Source organism: Vipera berus, assembly GCF_964194415.1.
Source record: "Vipera berus genome assembly, chromosome: 8".
NCBI lineage: Eukaryota > Metazoa > Chordata > Lepidosauria > Squamata > Viperidae > Vipera > Vipera berus.
The window spans coordinates 17,713,075-17,731,518 of record NC_138211.1 but is presented as its reverse complement, the minus strand read 5'-3'; the positions used below and the strand labels follow the sequence as shown (position 1 = coordinate 17,731,518).

The following is an 18,444-nucleotide window of genomic DNA, read 5'->3' as shown; positions in this document are numbered from 1 at the left end:
TTTAAAATACATTTTTTAATAACATAAACTCCCTCCCTCCCCCTTGCCCTCCCTAACCCTTCCCCCCCCTCCGACTTCCCAGAGCTGAATACAGGGTATTAACTTTACCAAATTAAGCTAAAATATGCTACCTAACTAAAAAAACATATTAAATTCTATCGCGCTTTAACTTCCCTTAATTGGGGTCTGTTATTCTAAAGGTGCTCTGTCAGAGGGATGAATAAGCCTCTGGAGCTTGCTGGATTTCAGAGCTTCCAGAGATGTGACTCAGCTTCCAATGAAGCTGAGTGGAAAAAGCAACTTGTCTTGGTCAAGAACACCTTCGTGCCTAAAGAACTCGCTCTAGCTGGGCAATGACAGAAACTGTAACACATCTACGTGACAAAAAGAGCCAGGGAGCAATGAAATGTGAAGGAACCAGCTGTGATTTGTCCATTTTTTAGCCAGCTTTATCCCCAAGGGATGTGAGCGTACAGTTCCCTACCCAGGGACATTATTATGCCTCCCAGTCCAGCAGGAAGGCAATTAAAGTTACATGCTCAATTGGTCACATTCCAGGATGTTACTAGAGCCCAGTTGTCTCTGAAATGAAGCCATTTCATAAAATAATAAAGGCAACGCAGAGAAAAGCACCAAAACATCTGGCTCTTGTGGCCCATAGCTATTCATTCATTTATTTATTTTGGTATTAGCTGAAACAAGCAGAAGTAACCGGTCAGCCTCAAATTCTTCTGCAGAACATGGATCGGGTACATAGCTTGGGTTAATAATAATAATAATAAACCTTTATTGTCAAAGGACAACATGTGTACATTGAGATAAGATGAGCCTCCCCCCGTGCTCTCTCCCCCCAACACACAGTGACAACAAACCCTCCATCCCACCACACCATGTGAACCAACTACACCACACACCGGCCTCCCAAGTCAATTCTGCATAAGATTATGTCCCATTTAAAAGCCTAACAGCCCACGGATAAAAGCTATTTTTCAGCCTGTTGGTACAGCTGGCTATATTTCTATATCTCCTACCGGATGGTAGGAGAGTAAAGAGATACCGTCCAGGGTGTGAGTCATCCCTGAGAATCTTCCTCACTCTTCCAAGGCACCGAGCCCTGGCGAGGTCATCCAGTGGGGTCAGGGGACAGCCCACGATGTCTTGTGCTGTGCTCACCACCCTCTGTAATGTTTTCCTGTCCGCGGCTGGCAGACCAGCATACCAAACCATGATACCATACGAGAGGCCAGCTATCAGGTGGGGGTTTTGCCTCTTCTGGATGTTTGCCTTCATTTGAGGGAATACAGGTAGTCCTCGACTTATGCCCATAATTGAGCAAATAACTCTGGGTGGTGAACATATCCAACATTATGACCTTCCTCCATCTATTTTCCCCATAACAGCAATCCTGTAAGGTGGGTTGGGCTGAGACTGGGGCAAAATCACCCAGCTGGCTTTCATGGCTAAGGCAGGATTTGAACTCATGGGCTCTTGCTTTCTAGGCTGGTGCCTTGGCCACTAGACCAAACTGGCTCTCTTCTTGGTCCAGTTTCATTGTCACGGGCTTTCTCAGAGTCATTCGTGCCTTTGTGACCTCCTGGTTGGATTACTGGAAGATGCTCTACATGGGACTGCCCTTGAAGAGTATTTGGAAGCTCCAGCTGATGCAAAATGCAGGGATGTGGACAGTTATAGGTGCTTGCACATGTTCCATGAGTGGTATTGGTTATTGGTAAGCTTCTGGATATAACTGTAGGCATGGTGGTTACCTTTAAAGCCTTCATGGCTTGGGGCCAGGTTATTTACGGAGCCATTTCCCCCCCCCTCCCGTGGTATGTTAGATCTGGCAGAAGAGGCATGCTCCGGATCCCATCTGTGAGTGCCATCTGGCAAGACTAGAAGGTAGTCTTCTCTTGCCATGTTGTCCACCTCTGGAACATCCTCATCATGGTCATTAGACTCACCCTGACTTTTCATAAGGCCTTAAACACGTGATTAAGCTTGGTACGTCAGTTTCTTGATTGTGTCAGTTGTGATATTTTGTTATTGTGATGTGGGTTGCTATCCATGCTTGTGCCACTCGTATCATTTTGTTTTACAGTTTATTGTTTTTGTTAGCTGCCTAGAATCATGCACCTGTGAAGTCACGTGGGCTCTGACAAATGGGCTGTTTAATCTCCTTGAGGGAAGACAGGTGGTCTAGAAAGAATGAAACTAGGTAGGTAAGTAGGTAGGTGGACAGACAGACAGATTGAGAGAAATGCTGTGTTGGCATCGGATCCAAAACAAGGAACAATGGATGGAAACTAATCAAGGAGAGAAGTAATCTGGAATTAAGGAGAAACGTCTAACGGTGAGAGCAATTAACCAGTGGAATAGCTTGCCACCAGAAGTTGTGGGTGCTTCATCACTGGAGGTTTCTAAGAAGAGACTGGACAGCCACTTGTCTGAATTGCTATAAGGTCTCCTGCTTGAGCAGGGGGCTCTTCCTCCAAAATTGTTGAGTCCTAGATTAAGATTAAAAGGGACGCGGTGGCTCAGTGGGTTAGGACGCTGAGCTTGTCGATCAGAAGGTCGGCAGTTTGGCGGATCGAATCCCGAGTGCCGCGTAGCAGAGTGAGCGCCTGTTACTCGTCCCAGCTTCTGCCAACCTAGCAGTTCGAAAGCACATAAAAATGCAAGTAGAAAAATAGGAACCACTCCGGTGGGAAGGTAACAGCGTTCCGTGCGCCTTTGGCGTCCAGTCATGCCGGCCACATGACCACGGAGACGTCCTCGGACAAGCGCTGGCTCTTCGGCTTTGAAACGGAGATGAGCACCGGCCCCTAGAGTCGGAAACGACTAGCACGCATGTGCGGGGGAACCTTTACCTTTACCTTAGATTAAGATATTGATTACGCACCTTCCTTTCTCTCCTCATTGTGTATAGTAAGCACGATGAGTTCAATCTCTTAGTTGGGTGGAAAGAAAACAAGGGGATTATCTAATCTAGAGCTGAGCTACCTCCTTGCAGTTGAACCTAGACCAACCATGGCAGGGAAAAGCCATGTACACCTTTATGGAATAGGGGTGTTGACCATAGACGCTGCATCAGCCACATCAGCTCCCTCTCCAGGGCTTCACTCCGCATTCTCTTTCAGTTCACTCTTCAAAATAGTCCACTACTAAGCCAAGGAGGTCTAGAAATGGCTATGCTCTGAGTTCAAAAGATCCAAGTCTTTTTCCTTTCCTTCTGTGAACTGGGAACGACTCCTTCTGGCCACGACTCCTTCTGTGAACTGGGAACGACTCCTTTGCAACAGACAAAGGAGGTTGGATCAGATGATCTCTAAGGTCCCTTCCGACTCTGCTGTTATTCTGTATTCAGTTCTACATGGGCAGCCTGATTTAGACCATGGTCTAAGAGGGCTCTCACGTTCCCCCCCCAATAGATCTGTTTCCGGAAACAATATTTTAAGTTAAGATTAATAAGATGAACACCAGTAATTATGTATGTACACAGACAGCCTTCCCAGCAGCAAGAAACACCTGTGCTCTCCAGGATGATGGTATCAGCCTAATTTTCAAGGGTCTTCCTCTTTGTGTTGCCTTTCTCTAGGCCGAGGGTAGGCAACCTCGGCTCTTTTATGACTCGTGGACTTCAACTCCCAGAATTCCTGAGCCAGCTGGCTCAGGAATTCTGGGAGTTGAAGTCCACGAGTCATAAAAGAGCCGAGGTTGCCTACCTCTGCTCTAGGCAGTGTTGCCTAAAGTTGCTGGGATTGAGAAATAGTATTTTAGGTCATTTTTGCAATCTGAAGTTGAATTTAGTCATACTAAACTAGTAGTTGTGCATATTTAAACTTCTGTCTGCTGCCTTGGGACTTTAATAATGCTTAATTTTTAATAGCACATCCTCCCTATGTGAAACTCTCTGCCTTAAAAATTTCTGCCTGTATGTCCTCTGCAATGGCTTGAGACTCATTTCGTATGCAAAACAGGTCATTAATGTTCTGGAATACCTTCCAAAAAGAAGGCACATTACAAAAGCACAGGAAAAAAAAGTCACTTTCATGTCAGATTTCAAGCTCCGATACATTTAAGCGGTCAGATCTCTAGGCTGAAATTCAGGCATTCCAAGTACTAAAGAAAAGATATTAAAGTGGACATAAATGTATGATTTATTCTCCAGTTTGCCATCGATTCTGGAAAAAAGGCACACAAAGGGAGGCAACAAGAGCTCCGGGACTCTCACAATTAAAATTATTTGCTTTAAAAAATAAATTACAAGACTTCCAAATCTGATACAGAAAACGTTTAAAAACGCAATTCATCTGATTCCATACAAAGGCAGGACAAGCTTCCGAGTACTGGATGAATGGTGGTGGATTTAGGTTACATAGAAACATGACACTAGAAATATGGGGGTGCAACTCCCAGAATCCTCCAGTAGATTTGCTGGGGAATTCTGGGAGCAGCATGCCCAAAGGCTTTGGAAGGTACCAGCAATTCATGCCTTTACAATGGCAGGAACAAGAGGAAAGGAAAGAATTTGAGAATACTTTAAAGACTGCTAGAAGAGTTGTCTTACTTTGATTTTGCAGAGAAGATGTAACTGGACAACAGGACCCACAGAACGGGTCAAAAAAGGTGGCCATGATCATGTGATTAATGCATAAAAAGGGGGATGGGGCTTTGATAACGCAGTTTGTGGCCACCAACTCACCTGTTTTGACACCTTCAGTGGACTGGTAGGTGTGTTCAAAGCATTAGACAGGTAACACTTCAGATAGCACGATTTGTACAGGTTTGTTAGTGGCTGGGATAATGTGGTGTTTGGAGAAAAGGAAGTGGAGATCTTTCTCATAACTTGGAGAGAATCCCCTTCTCCTATAAGGCTTGAGTTCTGAAATAGCCACCAGGCTTAAGGAGGAAAAGAGAATAGAATAGAGACAAATCATTTAGATTTTTTTTCCCCTACGCCCAAATAAAGAAATGAAAAAGGAAGATTGAAAGAAGCACCAGGATGAGCCATGCAGATTGGCGAATTCCTATCTTCTTAATTAAAAAAAAAGAAGAAGCCAATATTACCCCTTGAAAAAAAACAAAAACCTGGATTGTTACCAAGCGTTTGGCTGGGTAATTCTTACAAGTAAAAACAGGGACAAGACATTTAGAAAATGAAAAGCATCCCATTGGAAGGTCCCTGTTGCTTTAGATAAGTCACTCCCTGGGGTCTTGGGCATTACCCAGAGGAGAAGGAGAGTAACAGGTAGTTCTCCTCTTACAGCCATTCATTTAGTGAGCGTCTGAAGTTACGACGGCACTGGAAAATGGGACTTACGACCATTTTTCGCACAGCCAGTGCCGCATCTTTGTGGTCGCGTGATCAAAATTCGGATGCTTGGCAACTAGCATGTAGTTAGGACAGTTGCAGCGTCCCGGGTGTGTGTGTGCGTCACGTGATCCTCTTTGGTGACCTTCTGACAAGCAAAGTCAATGGGGGAAGCCAGATTCACTTCCCAACCGTGTTAGTAATTTAACAACTGCCGTGGTGCACTTAGCAACTGGGGCAAGGAAGGTCCTGGAAGGAGGCAAAACTCACCTAACAACAGTCTTGGTTAGCAGTGGAAATTTTGGGCTCAGCTGTGGTGGCACGTTGAGGAACACCGGTACCTATTCAAAGCTGCCAATCTAGCACAATCTGTTGGAGAATTTGCCCGTGGGTTGCTTGGGAAACCTTGCTCCTCCCTCAGTGTAAAAGGGGAGGTGGGCACGCAGGCTTCTTAAACTCACTACGCTACGAGGCTTCGGGCCTAATATGATTGCCGGCATTGCTCTGTCTTAACAGCAAGGGAGTAAATCAAGGTGATTTATTGGGGAGTGGTGTGTCGTGTGGTGAAGGGGGCTCTGGGTTCATAGGGGTCCAAAGCACAGGTGACCTGTGTGTGTGTGTGTGTGTGTGTGCAGGAGATGGGGAAGATTTCAAATCCCCCTAAGAGGTTTGGTTACCCACAGGCTCGCCGCTTGATATAAAACCGAAACAGCAATTTTTATTGAAGTACCTAAACCGAAAATAAAAAGTTTTAGAACATAATTTAAAACAAAACAAAACAAAACAAAAGCAAAACCAGCAGAAGTAGCAAAATATACGATTTGTTTGGGTTTTCTTTTATAGCAACTGATACCTACCAGTCACTAGTAACTTACTATCAGGGTGATATTTTCTCTGGTAACCACCATTAAAAAAAAAAAAGACATGTAAATATATAATTAATATTTATACATTTTGTGGCAGCTATGTACAAAAGTTCTTTAATTTCCTTTGCTTTGTCTGAATATGTCCAAGCCCTGGGTTCCTGCGGCTGCCTCCTTTACATTTTAGGCCAGAGCTGTGTATGGTGTACGATGCAGTAGATCGCTTTCAGGTTTGGCCAGCAAAGTACCAATGGTCAGTGAGCTCCTAAGACACATCAGAAACAATGGGGTTGCTTTCTCTGTTCCAACCTGCAGAATGTTGAATTAAGATGCCACCGTGCGACAGTGACGGATCCTCAAGTAGCAGGTGCTAAAGATTTTTCAGCTTAAGAGAATCCTGGTGCCCACAAGTAGCATCATGCAGAGCAGCCTTGATTTTTGCTTTCTGCTCTCTCAAGAGGTTGCAGAACTTGGATTTATGTGTGAGAACAAAATAAAGGACTTCTGTCTTCATGGGAATGTCCTTCAACCCCCCCCCCCCCCCAGAATCTCCTTCTGAGAAGTAACAACATGCTTCTGGCTAGGAATAGGCATCTGGATCTTCCTTTTTTGTTGTTGTTGTTGTTGTTGTTTAAACACCACTTCCTACCCCAGATCACAAGATTTGTATGAGCAGCTCTTCGGAAGGCTTAAGGCTTGCAACAGATGGCAGTGTGTTGAAGAAGATGAGGGTGAGCAGGTTTGGCTACTTGGAATGGACTTTTCACAGTTCTTTAATGGCTGCCCTCCGGTGGTCCTCCCTCCAGCCCAGCTGGATGGAGTCTGTGCACACACACACACACACACACACACACATACACACACTCACACACACACAGACACCCATTCATTCACTGACACACAGACGTCACCCTCGTATGCACAGAAGGGTCCCACAGATGTTGCGGCATCAGCGCCTTTTCAGTCCACCGTTGGCGAGGTGAGGTGGGTGCTTGGGAAGACAAGGTTCATTAGGGAGGGGATCATGGGAAAAAACAGAGTCCTCTCCAGAAGAGCAGGTGGAACTGCGAGTGTCTGGGAAACTGGGAGAATACTGGTCCAATGGAAGAGAGAGGTCCAGGTATTCCTAAAGAGAATGAGAGAATTGTGAGGACAGTGTCTGGCACTCTTCTCAAGGTGTAGGAAGGACCTTGGGGATGAATTCAGATGAAAATAGAGACACAGGGAATTAGCCACAGAAGTTGTGTTTGCTCTGATGGAACTCCCACCTACAATTATGTGCGTAAGTAGCTATCTTTCTATGGCTTCCTAAAGGAAATGAAGCTGATGTAATTTCTCTTTGAAGAAAGTACAAAAGTTGAACGATGGAAGAGGGAATGAGTGGCTCAAGGGTGAACTGAAGGGTCCCTGATGCTCTCCAAGCTTGGTTATCTGGCAGACTTTTCATGATCAACCATCAAACTATACAGTGCCTCGGTATATGTTGACGAAGACTCTCAGTCATCCAGGTAGAATTATATGGAAATTGAGTTATGGCAACTGGACTTATTTTCTTTTGGGGGGGTTTGAAATATTTCACTGTCTTATCTAAACCTGAAGAAGCTACTTGCACAAGCAGCAAAATGTTTCAAACAAACAAAAAAAGAGAAAGAAGCCCAGGTACCATGTCTGAATCATCAGTGCTACCATTTATTACCTAGTTTGGTAATGAAAGGTCTGCAAGAAAACCACCAAGCTCAGAGAGCATCAAGAACTTCCCCAGTACAAAACTCAACCAGACATCTTTCTGCAGCTGTGAAGACACACGTATGAATTCAGGTGCAGTTATTTACAGACTAAAAATAAGAAAACGGTGGCTATGTTCTGTTTTGCTTTGCACCATACAGAGGGTGTACCTTCGGCTTATTTAGAAATTCACTGACACATATAGTTGGGCTAATAGTGCCTATAAATGTTCATGCAATAAAATGTATGAACTGGAATCTCTACTTCTCCAATTAGGAACAGAGAGTAAAGTAGCCCCAATAGTGACCAAGCTGGAACTGAGCACCCAGATTTGAATAAGCTACTTAGTCCAGAATAGGACTAACTGCAGACATCAAGCAACTGTTTTAGCCCCAGAACCCTTCTGACTTTATTGTCAAAAACCAGTAGATAATTTCCTGATATATGAGACAAAACAAACAATCAAACAAACTGAGTAATTTGTACCCTGCAATGGTCATAATTTAAATTTAAAAATGGTGCAACCAGCCTAAAATCTCAGATAATTTGCCCCTAATGCTTGTGATTTTCCAGCGCCCACTTTACATCACTGCCCTACCTAATTGTTTTGTCTACCTACTCACCCACCACCCATAAGAATGCAGTGAAAACCTCCCAGCAATTTAATTAGGGCAAAATGGATGTTGGGCGTGTTTTACCTGGTTTGAGGTCATGGCCACGATCCTATCTAAGTCTTCGACCAGCTGCTTAAATGTCGGCCGTTGGGATGGAACGGCATGCCAGCAATCCCGCATCATCATGTACCTGGGAAGAGAGAGCAACTAAGGTGCCTGCATCTACGCTGTTAAAACTAGAGCGGAATGGGCATCTCACCACGGCCAATGCGCCATGGGACAGCTTGCCGTAGCCAAGTCGCCATGAGACAACTTCCTGTGGGACAACTCCATGTGGGATAACTATGCAATAAATGTTATCCGCCACTGTTTCTTCATTATTTCCATTGACAAAATGGAAATAATGTTGAAGAAATGATGGCGGATAATTTTTATTGCGTTGTTATACCATGTGGAATTGTCCGCAGCAAGTTGTCCTGCAGTAAGTTGTCCTAGACCCACCAGAGAAAACCAGCAATTCCAGGAGTTGGCAATCTTTTCAAACCTGGACACCATCATATGACCTAACCTCACACATTAAAAACACCCCAACTTAGGAACAATAATTTAAAAGGGAAAACGGCCTGAAAATACCAAATCATGCATGTGTCCACTCATCCGACCATCCATCCATGTATCCATCCATCCATCCATTTGTTCATTCATTCATTCATTCATTCATTCATTCATTCATTCATTCATTCATTCATTCATTCAATTTAGGTGCCACATGGCTACATGTTGACTCTGGGTAGCTCACAGCATACAAAATAAATGAACAAGAATGATCATCTAGCCACTTAACATCAAAACATAGGCTAACATAGGCCAAATATTGGGTCCCATCCATTCTACCCAAGGCCTTGGAGAACAGCTAGCTCTTCTGGAACACCATCTGAGTAGGATGAAACTTCAGGTGAGAACTGAGATTTTCGCTGTTTTCAAAAATGCTTACTCTTATGGACTACATTTGGAGTCCCCAGGCACTTTGCTATGTTTGAATATTGTCAAACCTGGAAGCAACTCAGAGTAGCTCATGTTCACAACGGACTGACCTCAGTATTCTGAGAACTGCCTGCCAAGAAGGCATTGACCAAAGCTCCCTTCGTTTCCAACTTGCAAAGGACCCCATCCTGCTCTGGCTCTCCTTCCAATGGGAAGGTGAAGCAGAATAAAATAACAGAATAACAGCGTTGGAAGGGACCTTGCATGTCTTCTAGTCCAACCCCAGCACTAGCGGGAGACCTTATACCATTTCAGACAAGTGGCTGTCCAGTCTCTTCTTAAAAACCTCCAGTGTTGGAGCATCCACAGCTTCTGAAGGCAAGCCGTTCCACTGGTTAATTGTTCTCATTGTTAGGAAATTTCTCCTTATTTCATTGATTAGCTTCCATCCGTTGAAGCTGTAAGAGGAGTCATCCGAGCCAAGGAGCAGCGAAAAATGGATTTTCATTTTTGTAAAAAAATTTTTTAAAAAACCTTTTGTCTTTTCAGAACATGGCACTTTAAGAAAAGCGGGGAATAGTTTGTGGCGCTGGAAACATTCTTTTGCTAGATGCCAGGGCTGGTGAGTGTCTTTGCAAGCTGGCTATGCAGCTTGCCATCCTTACTCACCTAACTAGAGGCGCTCAATGACTTAAAGATGCTGGAGAAGATCTGTACTCCGGCAGTTCAAGCCCTAGTATCACACGACAGAATGAGCTCTTGTCCCCTGCCTCACCTCCTGCCAACCTAGCAGTTTGAAAGCATGCTACATGCAAGTAGGTAAATAGATACCACTTCGGTGGGAAAATAATGGTGTTTTGTACGGTAGCGCTGGGCCTTCCCCGGTGTGACTCCTGAGTGTGACGCGGCATCCGTGGAAGGAGAAAGCCCTGAATGACCCTGCAGAATGCCGTTGAATCTTTCTGAGTGTGGAGCTAGTCTGACCCTTGCGATGCACTCTGGATTGTGCAAGACCAGGAACTGAATGGACTAGCAATTATCAGCAGGCCAACACCTACTTTGTAGTCATACTGTAGTCTCCTGGCTAATGTGACATTGCCATATGCTAAATAAAGGTAAAGGTTTCCCTTGCCCAGTGGTACCCAGCTCTAGGGGGTGGTATTCATCTCTGTTTCCTAGCCTAGGAAGTCAGCATTGTCCAAGAACGCTTCCATGATCATGTGACCAGCATGACTATATGCTGAGGTGCCCAGAGTTCTGTTACCCTTCCACCAAAACAGTACCTATTTATCTACTCCCATTTGCATGCTTTCAAACTGCTAGGTGGGCAGGACCTGAGGCAAGTAACAGGAGCTCACCCCTTCAGGCACTGCTCGGCTCTCGAACCTGGCCTGTCAGCTTTCCAGCTGACAAACTCAGCCTTTTTAACCACTGTAGAAAAAACTCAAAAGAAGTAATGCATGATGGGAAGATGTGGAGAGACCCGGCCCATGGAATCTATCAAGAGTTGGATATGACTGAATGGATAGCATTATCATCACACTGCATAAATAAACCACCCACCCAACTGAGCACTCACAATTCATTAGTGCAATTGCTGGGCTTGTCCATCCGATGCCCCTCTTTCAGCAGTTTGAACAGCTCCTCCACTGGCACTCCTGGGTACGGAGAGCCACCCAGGGTGAAGATCTCCCACAAGAGGACACCGAAGGACCACCTGGTTAGGACACAAGATATATCGTGCCTTAGAGGGCAGCAATTACAAGCAGGCTATTACTTAGTGGCAGACAGTCAATGGACTTATGGAGCCTTGTCAGGTTCTGTTTTTGTTTTTAAGTAAACTTGCAGTGGTGTAAAGTAACACACCAAAAGAAGGAGGCCCTCAAACGGGCAACCAGATGGAAGCCAGCAACAGATTTTAGACCAAGCCACCCTTCCTGCCAAGTAATACAGACTGAAAATACTGTTCTTGCTTATAGAAATTAGCATTTCATTAAGATGAGATGGATCACATCTGCTACATTCCACCTTGGGGAATAATCCCCAGCATACTAGCCTTAATTGAAAATGCTAGAAAATTTAAGGGGCCTGTGATCTGCAACCAAATTAATTTGAGGGGGGGGCGGGATGTTAGGAAAGAAGGGAGAATGTGATTCTAATTAAACAGGCAGGACTAAGAAGGGGAAACCCTAAGTCAGGGGTCTTAAACTCGGCCCTTTTATGACTCATGGACTTCAACTCCCAGAATTCCTCAGCCAGCATGCCAACTACTTTATTATATTCTGGAATCTCCCCAGACTGCCAGCCTTCACCTGGGAATAGATAGATATGGCTGTGTGGAGCTTAAGGAGGAGGTCAGTTCTGGATCCTTAAGGAAGAGGTCAATTCTGGATCTCTTGTGCCTACGCAAGGATTTGAGGCTAATCCTGCATTTGAGATCTTCCTGCTGCCTGGCTGGGAATTTCCCAATAGCTATCCAGCTCAAGAGAGCGTATTAGGTGCAGAGAACCAACAGAGAGGTTCAATTGGAAATCTTTTCTAGTACTGTACTTTAAGGCAAAGGTCCCCAACCTTGCAGCTTGGTGGCCTGGTTTGGTGGGGGGGGGCAGAGGGGAGCCAAGCCATGTGAGCGATGACCTAGTACGTGCGTGTGCAGTGTGATTGGTGGCCCGGCACACGAGCAGCTTGATTTGCATGAGTCGAGTTGTGTGCACATGTGTGTGTGTGTGTGCCGGTCCACCGCTCGAGCAAGTGAAGCCATGTGCATGCAAGTGTGTGCTGACCTGCTGCTCAAGCAGCCCGGTTCTGAATGGGCCACAGCCCGATCGTGGGCCATGGCTCAGAGGTTGGCGACCCCTGCTTTAAGGAGTCAGAGAAATACTCACACGTCGCTCTGGTGGGTGTATATTCTATCAAACAAGGCTTCTGGGGCCATCCATTTGACTGGCAGACGACCCTAGAAAGCAGAAAAGAGTCCGCTTGAATCCAGAAATGATGAGGAAGAGAGAAGTGCGAGGGGAAAAAGATCACTAATGCAGAAATTACAAGACAGAAAGGACTGCTGGGACACCAGCGATCACCCAGGCTTAAATTCAGCACATAGCCCAACATTGATCCTTTAGTACGACTTGTCCCACTGATCTGTATCAGAAGACAGACTGCAGTTAGGACTAGTAAGCAACACTGTGCTCATAGGCATCAATATATAGCCTTGGTGGAGCAGTGGGCTAATGCCTCCTTAAGTAACACCAGCTGCCTGCAATTAGTGCAGGTTCGAGTCCCACCAGGCTCAAGGTTGGCTCAGCCTTCCATCCTTCCGAGGTAGGTAAAATGGGGACCCAGATTGTTGGGGGCAATTACCGGTAAGCTGACTTTGTAATAATGCTGCTTGGGGGGTGTATGAAAGCCCTAATAAGCAGGCATATACATAGAATGAAGGCTATTGCTAAGCACATTGATTTGTGCTTCTTAGATTGTAAGCCGCCCTGAGTCTTTGGAGAAGGGCGGGATATAAATGGGATCAATATATCCAAAGATATCTCCTTTAGTTTGAAGCAGTCTTTCTGTGCCTGTTTTTTTTAACATTTAAATAGCAAGCTCAATAGTGGAACACATCTATTTGCAAAAATGATTTTGGTATTCATAAAGTCCTCGCTGGGATAATACATAGCTTCTCGGAGAGCTAGCTTACTGTCTAGTTCTGGGATAGGCAACCTCGGCTCTTTTATGACTCATGGACTTCAACTCCCAGAATTCCTGAGTCAGCTACACTATGCTAACTCAGGAATTCTGGGAGTTGAAGTCCATAAGTCATAAAAGAGCCGAGGTTGCCTACCCCTGGTCTAGTTAGTGTGTGTTTTGTGGCTGGCCTTACCCACCAACAGAGCAATGAAGCCTCATTTGTGATGGTAGAAAGAGATCCAGTTGATTTTCATGATGTTCATCATACCAAAGCAATAAACAAAAGCAACGGAAGATGAGGGGTATTTGGAAATAACTGGAAATAATGTCTTCTCTCTCGTTGTTTGAAGGAACCCGATGCAGTCATCTTGCTGAACTAAGCGACGCCATTGCTATTTAATATCTTACTACCTTTTTAGCTCCTCTTTCACAAAGGACAGGAACACAGACAATAAGAAGGGAAATCTTGTTTTTCTGGACTGTATGAACCATGCAGAGGGCAGGGCAGTGGCTCAGTGGTTAAGACACTGGGATTGTCGGCTGGAAACCCAGCAGCCCAGGTTTGAGAACCGAGCGCCACATCCTGATGGGGTGAGTTCCTGTTCCTGCCCCACCTCCTGCCCACCTAATAGTTCGAAAGCCTGCCAATGTGAGTAGATAAATAGGTACCAGCTTGGTGGGAAACTAACAGTGCTCCGTGATTTCATGCTGACCACGTGATCATGGAAATGTCTTTGGATAGTGCTGGCTCAAATGGCTTTGAAACGGAGATGAGCAACACCCTCTACAGTTGGCAACAACTAGTGGAGTAAAATCTACAGGGACTCCTTTACTTTTTTTTTTATGAATCATGAAAACTACGTGAATAAGGAACGTGCAAATGTATTGGCCTTATTCTGCAATGCCTACTAGTCTCAAGGACAATAAGTAAGCTACAGGAAGCTGATCTTCCCAACAGTATCTTGGGAAGCTGAGATAACTTCTGAGCGGGATTTAATTTCACCCCAAAATCTACTTTCCTCCCGGTTTTGTGACTAGAGGAAAACTGCATTGGAAAATTATGCTGCACATACCTAATCTAGAAAAGTTGTACAGACCTCAACAATCCAGTTTAAACAGGTACGGATTCCTCCTTTTTCCTTCCTTCCCTCCCTCCCTCCCTCGTCTTTAAGACATTTTTAAGTCTATGTGACCATTGAAGGTTTTCTGCAAATTTCCACATCCTTTCTTACAATTTTCTACTGAGCTTTTCTGCGATGCTTGAACATGGCATAATCTGAGCCCCCTTCGAGAGATGCCACTCACGTTTGTCGTCTTCTTGTAATAATCTATGTGGTGAATGTCTCGAGCGAGGCCAAAATCAGCAATCTTCATCACAATGTCTTCCGTTACCAGCACATTCCTGGCAGCCAAATCTCGGTGAATACACTAAACAGGGAAACACAGACCACAACAGACTTCTTATAGTGGAGCAGCTCTGGAAGGCAAAGACAAAGCTTTGGGGCTGAAGATCAGCAAAAACCAGCAAAAACTTAAGTGTATCTTTTTTGTTTGTTTCTATCCCACCTTTATTTTTACAAACAACTCCAAATTTCATTAAAAGGCTAAATATTGTGTCAAGACAAAAAAAATATGATACAAGCCAAGCAAATTCTGGAACCAGGTCATAAGTAGCTCCCGGGAGGTCTGCTGTAACTTTGAATGATCGCTAAGTGATGATCTGTTAACTGAATGCTATTTGTACATTGTCCCATAACATATGTATTACGGCAGCTCACAAATCAGCAATCATCTCATCAACCATTCTACTACTTTCTTCCTGATCCTTTCAACTCCAAAGTGGGCTCTCGTTAGCCTAGGGCCACTGGTCTCTCCGACGTTTAGTTTTTAAGGCTCCTCAAAATGCCTCTCCAATGGCACTGCCATTTTGAGGCAGGAAGCACACAAAAATGGTACTACAATCCCAAACTGTTTCAACCGTTTTTAATGGATAATAGACTACACAGTAACAGTACTGATTTTATTTCTGATTTGTCTTGAGTCAGGTTTTACCACTGCAAGTCACCACGAGTGCTACTGTAAGTATAAATGTGGGTGATGATAATAAGTGGCACCATTAAGGAAAATCCAAGGTAAGGCGTCCTTGGTGGTCTCTGAGCTTGGTTGTTTTCTTGCAGATGTTTCATTACCCAAACAAGGTAACATCATCAGGGCTAGGACTGAGAAGAAGGACCGGCACTGATGATGTTACTTAGTTTGGGTAATGAAACATCTGGAAGAAAACATCCAGGTTCAAAGAGCACCAGGGACCCCTCAACCCTGAACTACAAATATTCTCCTTTATTAAAATTTCTCCCAGACATCTTCATCTCTTATGCTTTGGGTCCTCACTTATTTGGGTCCTCACTCTCAATCTCGTAAGCTGCTAATCAGCTGCCCAAAGTCTATCATTCCTTCCTTTTGCAATCGCTCACCTTTTTGGACGCAAGGTATTCCATGCCCCTGGCCACTTGGTATGCACAGGATACCAGATCCTTGAAAGAGAGCTGCTCTTCTGGGACGTGGGTAGGGTTATAGCAATATTCCATGCCAGGAGGCCGACGGGCTTGTAGATATTCCCTTAGGTTCCCCTTGGACGCATACTCTACTATCACATAGAGCGGGCCTGACACAGAAAAAGACAAGAAGCTTTAAGTAGAGACAGTGATACTGTCGCCATCCCAGTTCAATTCATGTGCTATTTCTGACACCTCGCTGGCCATCTGGAGTGAGGGCCAGTTGAGGATGCCAAGGAAGAATGAGCATGAGAGCTTCTATCACTGAGAGACTGCCTCCCACTTTAGAAGCACCTACCATCTTGAGTACACGCTCCAAGGAGATTAATGATGTTCTTGTGTTTCCCAATCATCTTCATCATCTCCATCTCTGAGATCAAGTCAGACAGGTCTTTTTCAGTGGCATCAGCTAGGGAGGAAAAAGATACCGAGTCTTGATTGGATCAAGGATGCACTGAAAGGAGATTAAGATACTGGAAGCATCCGGTAATAATAATAATAATAATAATAATAATAATAATAATAATAATAATAATAATAATAATAATAATAATAATAATAATAATAATAATAATAATAATAATAATAATAATAATAATAATAATAATAATAATAATAAGAAGAAGAAGAAGAAGAAGAAGAAGAAGAAGAAGAAGTTGGAAGGGACCTTGGAGGTCATCTAGCCCAACCCCCTGCTCAGGCAGGAAACCCTATACCATTTCAGACAAATGGCTGTCTAGTCTCTTCTTAAAAATTTCCAGTGTTGGAGCATTCACAGCTTCTGGAGGCAGGTTGTTCCACCGGTTAATTGTTTTAACTGTCAGGAAGTTTCTCCTTAGTTCTAGGTTGCTTCTCTCCTTGACTAGTTTCCATCCGTTGCTTCTTGTCCTCCCTTCTAGTCTCCTATTAATAGCACTAGCGCTTAGACTTATATACCACTTCATGGTGCCTTACAGCCTTCTCTAAGTGGTTTACAGAGTCAGCATGGGTCCTCATTTTATCAACCTCGGAAGGATAGAAGGCTGAGTCAACCTTGAGCCAGTCAGGATTGAACTGCTGGCAGTCAGCAGAATTACCCTGCAGTACTGCATTCTAACCACTGCGTCACCATGGCTCTTCATACACAAAATTCGGATTCAGTGAACTTCAAATCATCCTTGCGCTCTCTCTCTCTCTCTCTCTCTCTCTCTCTCTCTCTCTCTGTGTGTGTGTGTATTCCTGACACAGCCATACACACACATCTGCGCACACATATTAAAGGAGATTTGAAGTACACCTGAAGCTGCAGTTCATTGGCTGATGTGAAAGAATGGATACGTACGGTTTAAAATAAGTTCAAATGTTAAAAGACTCAAGAGGCCCCAAACAGAATAAGATGACGGCTCTCACCTAGAGCTTCTTGCAAGAAGCAAGACAAGGAGGGCTATTTAGAAATATAACTGTAACCTTACTTACATTTTAGCATCTTGACTGCCACTTTAGTAACTCGGTTTGGCTTGTCTTTATCCAAGCCTATTGCTTCAGCTAGTACAACTTGCCCAAAGCATCCTTCCCCCAGGGGTTTCCCTAGAATCAGCCTACAATAAAAGCAAAGAAACATGGTTATTTTAGCAGGAGGCTGATAATCTCTGCAGTGAATTAACTGGCGTTCAGCCAAATGGGTTGAAGTGTGGGTCTAAATTGCTTTTTTTTGCTTTCTGTTCAGTGATACTGTCTGTAAGGTAAAAGTAAAGGTAAAGGTTCCCCCGCACATGCGTGCTAGTCGTTTCCGACTCTAGGGGCCGGTGCTCATCTCCGTTTCAAAGCCGAAGAGCCAGCGCTTGTCCGAGGACGTCTCCGTGGTCATGTGGCCGGCATGACTAGACGCCAAAGGAGCACAGAACGCTGTTACCTTCCCACCGTAGTGGTCCCTATTTTTCTACTTGCATTTTTACGTGCTTTCGAACTGCTAGGTTGGCAGAAGCTGGGACGAGTAACAGGCGCTCACTCTGCTACGCGGCACTCGGGATTCGACCCGCCAAACTGCCGACCTTCCAATCGACAAGTTCAGCGTCCTAACCCACTGAGCCACCGCGTCCCTTGATACTGTCTGTACGATCCAGCAAATATCTCACCATTCCTCTCAGAGACTTTGTAGAACATTCTAGCCTCAAAATCCAGGCCTAGTTGTTTAAGGTAAAAGGAATTCTACAAGGGCTCTCAATAGTTATTGCCTTCTGCAATACAGGTAGTCCTCGACTTACGACCACAACTGAGTCCAACATTTTCATTGCTAAGCGAGGCAAGTGTCAAGTGATTTTGGCCCATTTTACAACCTTTCTCGCCATAGTTCTTAAGTGAATCACTGCAGTTGTTTAGCTCGGAACATGGTTATTGTTGCAGCATCCCCCACGGTCACGCGATCAAAATTCAGGCACTTGGCAAGTGACTCATATTTATGACGGTTGCAGCGTCCCGGAGTCATGTGATCCCCTTTTGCGACCTTCTGACAAGCAAAGTCAATGGGGAAGCCAGATTCACTTCACAACCGTGTTACTAACTTAACAACTGCAGTGGTTCACTTAACAACTGTGGCAAGAAAGGTTGTGAAATGGGGCAAAACAAATGTCTCACTTAGTTAGAAATTTTGGGCTCAATTGTGGCCGTAAGTGAAGGACTACCTGCACATCTCCTTCACTTCATGCTAAAAAAAATTCCTCCAGTTGATTGTT

At 44.6% G+C, this 18,444-nt stretch overlaps 1 protein-coding gene across 1 annotated transcript in view; it reads right to left on the bottom strand.

The window, feature by feature from the left end:
- Positions 1–5,856: 5,856 nt before the first annotated feature.
- The window catches only part of FGFR1 (fibroblast growth factor receptor 1), a 92,101-nt gene continuing 79,513 nt past the window's right edge, over positions 5,857–18,444 (bottom strand). The window contains exons 11-18 of the mRNA XM_081333918.1: positions 17,189–17,310; positions 16,032–16,142; positions 15,653–15,843; positions 14,484–14,606; positions 12,383–12,453; positions 11,077–11,214; positions 8,598–8,703; positions 5,857–7,300 (exon numbers count right to left, since the gene is read on the bottom strand). Coding sequence (XP_081190044.1) covers positions 7,124–7,300; positions 8,598–8,703; positions 11,077–11,214; positions 12,383–12,453; positions 14,484–14,606; positions 15,653–15,843; positions 16,032–16,142; positions 17,189–17,310 — 1,039 coding nt within the window. The 3' untranslated portion in view covers positions 5,857–7,123. The remainder of the gene's footprint in view (positions 7,301–8,597; positions 8,704–11,076; positions 11,215–12,382; positions 12,454–14,483; positions 14,607–15,652; positions 15,844–16,031; positions 16,143–17,188; positions 17,311–18,444) is intronic.